Source organism: Tauraco erythrolophus, chromosome 7 (genome assembly GCF_009769465.1).
Source record: "Tauraco erythrolophus isolate bTauEry1 chromosome 7, bTauEry1.pri, whole genome shotgun sequence".
Classification (NCBI taxonomy): domain Eukaryota; kingdom Metazoa; phylum Chordata; class Aves; order Musophagiformes; family Musophagidae; genus Tauraco; species Tauraco erythrolophus.
The window spans coordinates 43,655,785-43,668,878 of NC_141471.1; the positions used below are offsets into that span (position 1 = coordinate 43,655,785).

General features: G+C 36.2%; 1 protein-coding gene across 1 annotated transcript in view; it reads right to left on the reverse strand.

The window, feature by feature from the left end:
- Positions 1-13,094, reverse strand: part of TOP2B (DNA topoisomerase II beta) — a 69,936-nt gene that overhangs the window by 25,617 nt on the left and 31,225 nt on the right. Inside the window, exons 9-16 of the mRNA XM_086615155.1 lie at positions 10,819-10,920; positions 10,599-10,736; positions 8,888-9,026; positions 4,917-5,074; positions 4,061-4,186; positions 3,081-3,191; positions 2,885-2,990; positions 2,570-2,679 (exon numbers count right to left, since the gene is read on the reverse strand). Coding sequence (XP_086471281.1) covers positions 2,570-2,679; positions 2,885-2,990; positions 3,081-3,191; positions 4,061-4,186; positions 4,917-5,074; positions 8,888-9,026; positions 10,599-10,736; positions 10,819-10,920 — 990 coding nt within the window. The remainder of the gene's footprint in view (positions 1-2,569; positions 2,680-2,884; positions 2,991-3,080; positions 3,192-4,060; positions 4,187-4,916; positions 5,075-8,887; positions 9,027-10,598; positions 10,737-10,818; positions 10,921-13,094) is intronic.

Here is a 13,094-nt window from a genome sequence, read left to right on the forward strand (position 1 = left end):
ATATATAAAAACTGAGTATGTGGTTTAAGCAAAATTTCAACTACTTTGGAAAAAATTTTGTAAGTTGTTGAAGTACTGCCTTTTTTTTCTTAGGGAATAACATATAGAGACTCCATCACATACAGATTCCAACCACTCTCCTGCGTAAGAAGACAGTCATCAGCACGATCTTTTTTAAAGGACTAACCGGAGCACTCCGAAAGAGCTCAACGAGTCGTTTCATTTCCTTGGAGACCATGGTATCACTTAATAAATAAGAAACCTTAGTAACTTACTCTCTGAGAAAGGGACTAAGTGGTATCACCCTGTTTTGCATCAGACTGACTTCCTTCATGAGCAAAGCTCTACAGTTCACAACGTCAGACATCTGAAGGCTTGAGATTAGGCTTTTGTAAAAATATTGACTAAATTCTTTCAGTGTATTTATAATTTTTCTAGACCACTGAAGTGACAAATGACCAAGAGCTGGATCAGCGTAAAAATTATTTTAATAGAATAAAAAAAAAGAATTAATAGAATAAAAATTTTGAATAAAAATTCTTCCCAAATATTCATTCTTGAATACAGTAAAAATTTTTTTTTACTTTCTTCACTTTAAACTGCTATTCTAAGACTTCATTTACTAGCAAAAGAGTTCTTCAGAATGCTGAAGAATTTGCTATCATAGAATCATAGAATTGTCTGGTTGGAAGGGACCTTCAAGATCATCGAGTCCAACCATTCACCCTGCACTGTCACGGTCCCTAAACCATGTTGCTCAATACCAAATCTACACTGTTTTTAAACACCTCCAGGGATGGGGACTCCACCACCTCCCTGGGCAGCCTGTTCCAATACTTCACAACCCTCTCTGTAAAGAAATTCTTCCTGATATCTAACCTAAATTTCCCCTGGCGCAACTTGAGGCCATTCCCTCTCGTCCTGTCATTCATAACGTGGGAGAAGAGACCGACCCCCATCTCCCTACAACTTCCTTTCAGGTAATTGTAGAGAGCGATAAGGTCCCCCCTGAGCCTTCTCTTCTCCAGACTAAACAGTCCCAGCTCCCTCAGCTGCTCCTCATAGGACAAGTTCTTTAAACCCTTCACTAGTTTTGTTGCTCTTCTCTGATCCCACTCCAGCACCTCAACGTCCTTCTTGAAGTGAGGGGCCCAAAACTGGACACAGTACTCAAGGTGTGGCCTCACCAGTGCTGAGTATAGGGGGACAATCACTTCCCTGCTCCTGCTGGCCACACTGGTTTTGATACATGTCAGGATTCCGTTGGCTTTCTTGCCTGCTTGGGCACACTGCTGGCTATGTGAAATAATTTTTGTTTTCCTAGATTACAGCTATCATGAGGCCTGGTAGGGCCTATAATCTTACACCACCTATGCCCAGAGGTAAACTTGGGGCTGGGATTAGAGCTATCAGCAGAGAAAACGTGGGTAGGAGTGTGAGCGAAGCTTCTGGTAACAGCTTCAGTACTAGTCAGTAGCTGTTCCTGGTGTAACAGAGATGTCTAGTTTCATCCTGAATTGACAGAGCATTATTTCAGATACCAGTGAGAGTCAGCCCCAACAGGTTATATGGCCTCAGATATCAGCCTGTATATGGAGGTTTATCTGCAGAAATAGAACTCAGAATTTTAATCAGGGAGTTCGGAGTCTCTCCACCAATTGGTTTAATGTGTATGTATATACAGAATCCTTTTTTATCTAGATGAACACACTTGTCTGGGACGAGGAACCATGGATTATATCTTAAGCAGAAGTAAAATGAGTGGTACAAATAACTGCTGACACATCAGGCTGGTTTTCTTCAGAACAGATACCTACTATACCTTTCTGTTAGTAAAACCACAACATTTTACTAGATCCACAGTGTAAGAAAAAAGTTGCTATATAAGGAAGAAGTTGTTTAGTCTAAGATGAGTATTTTCCCATTTTTATTTTTTCTCTCGTACTCCTTTTTCTCTCTAATATCATCTACAGTTAAAATAGTAAATTAAAGTGGACAAAGGTGAAATGTTTCTTCAGAAAACAGCTTTGTTTCAGACACTCCATTCTTTGTCCTTCCACAAGCTCTCTTTAAAACACAAGTAATTTCCTGCACACAACAATCTAAAAGATTTCAAATTCAAATAAGGTAGAACCCATGCATAAATACATGTATGCCACACTGATATATCTTCAATGAATAAATAATTTATCTGTTCTTATTTGCTAAGAAACAAAATTCAGATCCCTAAATAGATGTGAAACATCATTTGTCTAGGCTGTGTTGTCTTACTCAGAATACTCTTTTGCATGTTCTGTCTTTAAAAACAAATCTGAATGTAACATTTTTTGATATTCACACCACAAAAAATTAATCAAAGCTACTAAGCAGAAAGTAGAGCTGATTTCATAGCGCGGATAAAGCTCTTACTCCAAAATCTAACGTCTTTTCCAAAAGCCTTTTTCTCTTCCAAAAGTATTTTTTTTCCAGCTACTCCAAGAAAAACCCTATTAGGACTTCCTCAGGTGCCATTTCAATAAACAATGGAAACTAAAATTTATCATATAGAAGCACATTAATAAGCTCTTACCAGTGTAATGGCAGCATCATCTTCAGGACCAGCATATCGAAATAAGATCCGATGTCTTTCCATGTCAGCAAAATATTCTTTTGCTTCTTTAGCAGTGCTGGTACCCAAACCTGTGCAATAAAAAGAAATAGTCACTCCATATTCAAAATTCAAGTTTTATTATTTTACCCTTTTTATTTTACTGAGAATATTACAAAATCATTACAGAAGATACTGTATCTGTATACTGAAAACAGCTACAAATAAAACTTCATACTACCCATTTATTATATATTTTAAGATCCATGAGGTTCACTTTTTTTTTTTAAAACAAACCTTTGTAGTATTTTATCTTCCATGCTTTATGATTCTCCATGTGTTTCTTCCACTCATCAAATTCAGGAATACTATAGAATGAAAGTTCTTGCTTATTTTTGCTTGCCTTTAAAAAAAATAAACAACAACAAAAAAAGAGTCAACTTTTCTGTTGCATTGTAAGTATTAAATAAAATCTCTTTAATAGAACCCATACCTTTACAATAGGAGTGATGAATTCCTCAAGAAAACCATGCTTCAACAGTGACGGCCAATTGTGATGAATAAAATTGATCAACAAGCCTTTTATGTGAGATCCATCCTGATCCTAAACCAGAACATGAAAACATGAGGCAGTCATAAAATGTCAGAACTCCCAAAACCACCAAAAAAAAACATGCACTGGCCTGGATACATCAAAACAATGTCTGTTGACAGAAAACAGAAGGAAACAGTTAGTTTTAATTTGGATTCCAAACTGGACCTGAGTATAAAATAGACTGTGAATGGTATTATCCCTGAGCTAATGACAAGCTCTTCCAAGCGAAGTACACAGTTGCAGCTCAAAGATTTCTCTGCCTGTGGCATTTCTCTGAGAGCTAGACAGCTCTCCTAGACATCATGGAGATGAATCTTTGTGGAAGAAAGTCAAGCCTGGCCCTCAGTTCTCATTGGTGTTAAGACGCTTGATAGTTCAACCTCTCTGTGAAAAAAATAACAAAGCTTCACGAATATCCAAAGCACAGGACTCCTAGACTTCCAAAATCTGAACAACAGACACGCTTTATGAGACTGTCCAAAAATAATTTCCTGCATTCTTGTCTCTCCCAGACTTTCTAGCATTACCACCTCATCTACTGTTTCATTTTGTACTTACTTTCCACATATTTTTGAGTTATCAAAAGCATTCTCGTTTATGCATGTTTTTATTATTACATTGGCATCTCTGCTACTGTGCAGCAGAGTTCAGTTGTTCATTTGGAGTTGTTCAGTTGTTCACCAAAAAAACACGCAGATAGATTGTTCCCATAAAGAAACCTCATACATTAGGGACTCCCTCTGAATACATACATATTGCCATAACACAGAGGCAGGTTATAATGCACAAAAATGTAAAAAATTACAAAACGTACCAAACTGCAGTAAATCACATTTTAAGAAGCTCTGTATATTAAAACTTGTGCGTTTCAGACTAACCTGATCTGTCATGATCATAATTTTTCCATATCTCAAGCTTTTCAGAGATTCTGGATCTTCATAGCTTTTCTTGTATTGTAGTCCAACTATTTTGATGATGTTGTTGATTTCTGCATTTTCCATAATCTGTACAAAAAAGTTATCATTGCAGTCAGTGTAAAAAGCAGAAATTCAGAAATATCCCAGTCTTTTTTAGGTAGGCTTTATAGCTACTTTTTCAATGCACCCCTACCTCAATTCCACAACCTTTTTATCCCCAGACCCCTTGCAGCCTTCATACTTGTAAATATTTCTTCTGTACATGCAAATTCTCAAGACTGCACCACTCCCTTTCTCCTCTACAGTCAGACGAGCACTTTGGGTCCAGAAGGCAGGGAGAAAAGTGCAAGTAACAAAAAGTCCTCTCACAAAGCTGCCTTCTCTTTCCACTATTCTACGGGCATCTGCAACACATCTCTTATTATAAACAAAGTATGGAGGCCAGCAGAAGTAATGCGATGGGGTAATGCTGCTGCTACTGCCCCACACTGGGGTCAATGAAATCACTTGTCAATGGAGAGAATATAAAATATTAGGTTTTTTAAGTATTCATGTAAATTGTTAATATGATTCATAGCAGAATTTTCTTGCATTTGTGAAAAAATGAACTTTATCATTCCAGTACTGTACTACTACACTTAATATTTCCAGGCTTATCTCAGGCTTTAAAGCAGCTGGTACTTTATGAAATCCCAGCCACAGGATTTTAATAAAAAAAAACAACCAAAAATTAAAATATGAAACTGTAATCCTAGATATCAAAAATAAACAGGAGACATCCATTTGCCAGCTAGAAGATGATGACAAGACTACTTACTTGTTTGTGAGAAGCTTCTCGAACATTGAGAATTTTACCCCTGAGTGGGAATACTCCGTATCTGTCTCTACCAATAACACCTAAGCCAGAGACAGCTAAAGATTTGGCAGAGTCTCCTTCTGTTAATATTAACGTGCAGTCCAAGGAATGTTTGCCACCTGCAGTCCAGAAAGAAGCAGAAGTCAGGCAAAAAAAAAAAAAACAAACCAAAAATGGAAAGCGTAACTTTTAAGCTGAAATAACAGAAATAAAATTGCATCAGTCATGAATATTCTTCCTACTTTATGCCAAGTAATTTAAATAGGCTGAGCTTCTATTTTTAGGGATGGTCCTCCACACCACTAAAACTACACAACAAAGTATCCTTGCCCTTAGAAATACACTATGGATTGCTATGGACAAGGAGCAAAATAGACAAAATGGGATGCAATGATGGTGCATCTTATGTAATAGTCACCACACGTCTGCACAAAAAAAAAAAACAAAACCCACAATCAAACAAAACCAAAAACCCACAGATTGCTTTTTGTACCTTTACCATTTCATTTTCCTAGCTGGAAATTCCTTACACACATACATTATGCATGTCTGAGTTATATACAGAAGTTATTTCCCATTCTGCACGTCCCCTTTCCTCATAGTATATTTTCAGAAGTAATTTATTAAATCACATTTTTGAGGGGTTCTTTTTTTATTGTCCATTGGCTGAAGCCAGGTAACTGTAAGAAAAACTTGACAGAAAAGCTCAAAAGATCAGAACACTTGCACTTATACATTCTCAGAAATTTCTCAAACAAAAGAAACAAATCTTTACTAATAGTGTAATCTTGATTCTACAAGACACACTGCATTTCCGTGCCTGTGTCCAGTGTGATCAAAACTGGTATGACATGTATATTTTGTTTATTGCAATTGCAACAGTTGAATAGATGTTCTAAATTAATAAACAGGTTCAAAAAAGGAACTCATCCTTTTCCAAGGGTGCAAATGCTCATTAAGCAGTTTTCCTGTTTTTATCAAGACCAAGTGATAGGAAAGATTGCAAAAAACTTCAAGCTGGCTGAGTCTCACCTACTGTTAATAAGACAGTTTTGAATATATTGGCATTTAAAATAAGTGCTTTTATTTGCCTTTAAAAACTGCACTCCCTATTACACAGAATTTACATTGAACATATTTGGTCTTCTGTTAGCCATCAGACATATGGCTTAACATAATGTAAATTAGACAGCTATTCACACTGTATCGAAAGGCATCAATAGCTACCATGTTATCAGCAAAGTGGAATCCAAATACCAAGAAAAATACTAGTCTGCTGTTTTAGAATATGAGCACACATTTTTTTTCCTAAATGAACTGCAGAAAACACACGTGCACTTGCTTCTCAAATGGATGTGATCATCAGCAATTGATTTCATGGAAAAGCAATATGCCAGGTATTTTCCTGAATACAGCTCTAAAGAACTCAAAGAGAAAACTACATGAACTGGCAAGTTCAAAGAACACTTTTATGCTGCACCAGAGTTAGTAATCTAGCCGTTCCCTTACAGTCCTATATTCTTATTCCAGGTTCTTTATTTTTCCTTTTATTTCAGAACCTCTTCTCCTCCAACAAGCCACAGAACTATGTCTACCCCATCAAGATCTCAAGAAGGCAAGAATGACCAGGGATAGGACTCATTCTTTTCATTGGCAAAGGAAATATGCAGCAAGTACATCACTATACAGATACATCTCTCTCCTATTCCTAAGTATTAACCAGTATCCACTAAAAAATTCAGTGGTACCTGGCACTCAAGAAGCCTGAAAATCTTTTGAAAAGACTATTTGTAACTGTGTACTTCTTCACAATACACTTAGCCATGTGCATATTCATAGCAAACATTCATGTAGCAAAGAGCTGAATTTTTTTGACCTAGAAGAAGCGACCATCACCTCTCACACAAGACCAAATCCTTTCTATTAAGATCCCAAAGACAGAAAGAAAGACTGATTGTGCTACAGTGTTTTGTCTGTGTACTCATTAAAGAATTTCCACAGCACCAGAACTTCCTTTTCCCCTTACGTAAAGAAACATCAAGCTTTCAGTCAGATGAAGTCACCAACTCAAGTTCATTGAGACAAGTTCTCGACAGCAGAGCAGCCAACACACGCTCAGCTACATTAAAGCAGTCACTCTTCTGTATCACCTTCTGCCTTCTCTTTCTCAATGAAAGCAGCTTTTTATTAGGATCAGAGATCCCACCTATAGTATTAACTTAGCTCTAGTGCAAAAAGAACCAAAATTTCTCTCGATTTTCAAGAGCAAACAGATGATCCATATGGTACTTTCAGTCTTTAAAAACAAAGGACTAAAGAACTTTTTACTAAATGTGTTGCTTGTGATCCTCCTATTCAAAACATCTCTGCCAGTATATATAACAATTCGGAAAATCAGGCCAAGTGTGAATATAACAATACATTGTATTCAGAAACTGAACGCCTCTCTGCCTTCCTGCGTGTCCACCTCGAATGCACAATGCTTTCAATGTGAGAAATCTAGTATGTTCCAGATCTTCAATAAACCAATACCTGGGTAAGCCTCCTTGGGAAATGCCGAGTTCCTGCTCCCCATATAAGAATAACTAAGCAGCAGAGAAATACCCGGGTAACAAGGATTCAAGTCATGCAAAACTTTAAGTATCAGTGTTGAGTCCAAACGAATCCCTACATGCCTTCTTAGCTGAGGAAGTTGCAGGGTGAAAGGTAATGTAATATTTTATTAGCTCCCTTGTTAGAGGTTCTTCCTTCCCTGTACCCTCAGAGAAAAAAACTGAGAAGTGATTTTGAAGCCTGATCTCCAAAGCAGAGCTAAAAAAAAAAACAACTATGAAGAAAGTGTATCCAAAATCATTTGTGATGTTATCTATGAGCACTAAGCTTGATATCCATAAAAACACAGCATTTCTCCAAGCACATGATCTTCTAGGCATTAAAAAATACCACGCATCTGTAAAGAATACAAATTCCACAAGCAGTGGAACTATCAACACTAGTTGAAGACGACATCATTATCAACTTTTGAGCAAAAATATAACATCTGAATAACTGGAAAAGTAATAAAATACTGACGAAAACTCGATAAAAAAAAGTAACAACCTGAGCACAAGAAATCAAAAAGAGAGGGAGGAAAATTAAACAGAACTCGTCATCTCATCAAGTCATCTTTGACTTGAATACTGGAGCTCAAAAGAAAAAAAAAGCCTCTTTACTGCTCTTACATACTTTTACCTATTTCATCCACCCACCTACTTCATGGCAATTTCTCTATCTTTGCTTAATGTAAGGATGTATTAAAAATCAATTAACATTAACACAGACTGGCAACAATTCAAGCTCTTTAGTCATATCTGTCTCTCAAATAATTGAAGGACAACTCCCATCCCATTACTATTGGCACAAAGATGGCCAGTTGATCCTGATTCCTATCTGTGCTGGGAAGCAAGCCAGCAGATTGCCACTTTGCCCTATATTCACAGACAGGAACCCAATGGCATTTAAACTCTCATGAAAAACGTATCTTGAACCATTCCCTCAGGTCTGCACAATACGTGATCTACTTCCTATAGCTTACGACCCTACAAAGATTCTGATCTTTTTATATTAGAAAGGTCAAGAAGAGTAGTCACCTCCAAAACAGAATATGGGTAACACTATTTAGCTGGAAACCACAATTAGAAAATACTTTTTCAATATAGAACTAGACTGCCACTTTTGTTTAGCATTACTAATTCTCTAACCTAGAGAGGACAGTGTTCCTAATATTAAGCTCACCATCATGCTTTATTCTAGCTCTAGAAAGTTTAGAAAACTAGAAAGAATCTTATTAAAAAAAAATAAATAAGGATGGGGAAATAAAGTCAGGTTTAAAATGATGATGTCTGTGAAAAAATCTATGAAACATTAAAGACATTAAAAATAAGTGTTCTTACCAGCATCGTTAGCATCATCCAGTTTTGGAATGCCCTTGATTTTACTGTGTTTCACCGATGAACATTTTTTGTTCAGCTGAGTTTGTGCCTTAAATTTGACCCAATTCAAAATACTCTCTATGATACCACAGTTAGAGGCCTATAAGTAACAGATCAGAATTGTGGATGAGCAAAATAAAGCTTCACACAGCAGATTCTTCTATCTCAATTTTAAGTCACTACCTAACACTGTTTCTCAAAGCCCTCTAAATTTTATAAACTACAACATATAAAAGCTCAAGAAATTAACATGTAACTTACTGTTTAGCATTTTATGTGCACAAAACCAAAATACAACACTCACACAGCTTCTTTTGCACCTCTTGTAGAATTGGTGGAAGGAGAAAAAGAAGGCTGAGACCTAATAGGAGGTTGACTTATTTTCTATGGTTGATGTGCTAAGACATTTTAGGTACTAAGCACCTGCCTCCAGGATTTTGACAGCAAAAAGTAACCTTATGAGATATTTATGATCCTTTAAAGTTTCTTTGGAAATGACTGAAAATGGCTGAAGGATAATCAAAAGCATTTAAGAATAAGGCTCTGTATCAACCACTTGAGAAACTGATAACATTTTAAGAAACGCATCTGCAGCAAAAATAGCATATAGCATATTTTCCAAACTAAACTGCTTTAGGTTTGATTTCACATCAAAAGAAAATACAGGTGGAACAAAATACTATGATCTTTGGCTTTTCATTATCCCTCATATTATAGCACTCATTGGTTAGAGATTCTGCTGCACTTTTAATACCTCTGGAGATCAATGTTCACTTTTGGGAATATTAGAAACACTGTAAATCAAACCTACTGATAGAAATACAACACGTATAACAAAATCTGAAGAATGACTACAAGATCATGTCGTGGTTTTTTTCCTGTAAGTTCTACAAGTACGTCACCAGTAACACAGAATTAGAAGAAGAAAACACTATACAATAAGTTGAGTTTTGACGCCAAGCGTATTCTCCTTACAGGCACCGTTCTCCTTACCACTGGCGTTCCATTTATGCTACTGGCACTAAATAGGATTTAGCATAACGAGTTCTGGCTAACAGAATTCTACTTCTCTTTCCTTGTATAAAAATGTAGTAGAGGAGAAACCTCTACCATGTCATGTATTTCCACTAATACGTTCATTTAGAGTAGCAAATCTACAGCCCAAATTTCTAAACTTGTTGCCTAACAATAATGATCACTTTGAATACTACAGCCACAATTTTGCGTTTCCTTGATTACTGCAAGAATAAGTAAATGTGACATGTTCCCTCCCTCTCTTTTCACTTCAGTGAAAGAGAATAAAACTGATATCAAAAATAAGACAATATTCTCAACTTCAGAAAAATATTTTAACACAAAAAAATGGTCAAGGCCTATGTTTAGGTTTTAAGAGACAAATTCATTTCACCAATATAAATACCAGAATCTCCAACAAATGAGCTTATCAGGTGAAGCTTGTTTCTAAATCCAGGACAATAGCCAAAATACAGTCATTGCTTCTATTATTAAGGCTAGAAAACAAACAGAAGTTCCTCCATCCCATTTTCGTAGTATGCTAACGTCACTAGAGTACCATAACGCACTAATTAATCTTCTGCTACGTAACACGCATACACTCGAACCAGTAAGTCAATTCCTGCTTCACAGAAAAAAAGAAATACGCTTTACTTACTGCTTTAAAAAATTTCTCAGATAGCTGGCACTTGGACCCAAAACTTTTAGGCTGCAATGTCATGTTTTCCTTTGTCTGGGAATCAAACGATGGGTTTTCAATCAAGCAATTAACAAAAACCCATATATGATTCTTCACCTGTTGAAAACACAGAAACTAATTCACTCAACAAAATTACCACATTCGTCTTTTTTCAATATTTTTGTATAAGGTTACTTGCCTGAAATGGTTTCACTGAAACTCCAGCTTTATTCTTCTTTTTCACCACTTCTATCAGTTTGCCCACAACCTGATCCACCACGTAATCAACATGCCTACCACCCTTAAAGAGGGAAGAGAAAAATAAAAAAAGAACAAAAGCATTGAATTTCCTAATAGCTTTTAGCTGTATTAACAAAGCTCTTGTAGTCATACTTAAATTTGGAAATCCATGCACATTAAGTTGCAGCATAACAAAGGAAAACTTGTTTTAATGTTTCATGTCACTCAGTCTTCAAATAAGTGAGGATGATGGATGTTACATGGAATAGAAGCAGAAGACCTTTCATTCATCGTACAGTGGTCGACTTCAAATGTAGCTGCTTACAGCTTGTAAGAAGATACAAAACCTTAAGAGTATGGCAGATCTGAAAATTACTCTGTAGCAGTGGGATGGTACCTGCAACATCACATGGCTGTCAAGAAGTATCTTATTAACAGGCACATAAATCACCTTGGACTAAAAACATCACACATTCATTCAACAAATTAAACCTTTCCCTTTTGGTTCATAAAAAATAAGTGTTCAAGAGCTCACCCTCAGATATACAGCATTCATGCCTATTCCTTCCTAAAAGTCACCTCACCTTTTCTTAGCTGTTTTTACAGAACTCTTTGAATAAATGCTATTAGCATTCTTTGCTAGCCTGGGACTTTGGTGAAGGCAAACAGAAAGCAAACTGCAAATAGCCAACTACGAGATCCAGAAAACTCCAAAAGAACAGAGCAAGATAACCTTAAGGAGATAGCAGTTCTCCTTAAAACTCACCAAAGGATAAACCTGTTCCAAATTCATACTTGATGTAGTAACAAGAGATCCACACAGAGCATGCAGTTAACCATGAGCTGTCAAACTGACCCCTTAGGAGACCACAAGGCAGTAACTCACAGCTACAGAATCATGTTGCCACCTGTCTTCTAGCAAACAAAAGCAGTCAGCTAGATTCCCTTACAGTTATCACCCAAATGCAGAAGGAAAAAGAAAAAAAAAAAAAAAAAAAGCCTATAAGCAATTTCTTGCATCATCATGGTGAAAAAAAAAAAAAAGAATATATAGGATTTTCTTCCTCCATTGCACCATAACAGCTGAAATTGAAACATTCACAGCACCTGTCACAATTCCAAAAAGGAGGACTGAGTACTGGTTACTTTCTTAAGACCTTCTCAACTAGTTATTTCAAGTGAAGCCCTTATTGCAAGAAAATGTTTGGTGAAGACAATGTATTCAGCTCCCAACTACAATCCCTAGCACAATAGACCCTGAGGAACAAATGCTTATTTATGTACTTAAACTTTAGAGGTAATAAGTCAGAAAAAGTTAGCTTTTTGAAGTGATACATAACTCATGCTTTGCAATACGGCAGCATGAAGAAAGTACAGACTATTTTCAATGTTTAAATAGCTACAAAAAAAAATCCAAAACATAACACCAGAAGACTAGTAATTTTGAGATTAAATTGCTTGGAAAATAAAAGCATTTCACATAAGCTTTCTGGGAAAAAAAAAAGGTCTATTATAGGTCTACTACATCCTAACAATGACTACTGATTTACATGTGTAAAAGAAACGTAACAATTATGGGGTTTATTCTACAATGCAGAAGTCATCTCAATCAGAACCACTAGTAAAGACTAAAACAGAACAAATTTCTATCATAGTCGAAACATTCCAGATTAGGATGAACGAGTAGTATCTGGAGGCATGTATCCTGTAGTCTTTACTTCTATGGAACAATGACTACTGAAATTGCCTAAAATAATGGTGATAAATATGTTTAAATATTTACAAGTCCAAGGCAACACAACTTCCCTTACAGGTAAAATAGCAGGCTTTCTTTGGAAAGATGTTGAAACTACTAGTAACTAAAAATCAAAAGTTAGGATTCTACATTTTAAAGCAGAGTACGTATCTGAAAAGACTGAATAAGATGTAAGTGGTTGAATCGACAAGGGATAGTAGCTGTGTTCTCAACTCCATGTAGAACGTAGAGATTAAAAAAAAAAAAAAGGAGGTAAAAAAATGGCTTAAGATGGGAAATATTATTAGTCATAACCCAAACCAGTCCTTGCACTTCAAAGAAACCATCTATGGTTTCTGTCAGTCTCTAGAGTCACCTACTAAACAGCAACACAAACCACTACTGTGTTTTAGAAGCACTATACCTATAAGTACTTTTTCATGGTGTTTCTTCTAAAAAAAAACCCCAAACAAACACAAAACTAACAAGCAAACAAAATC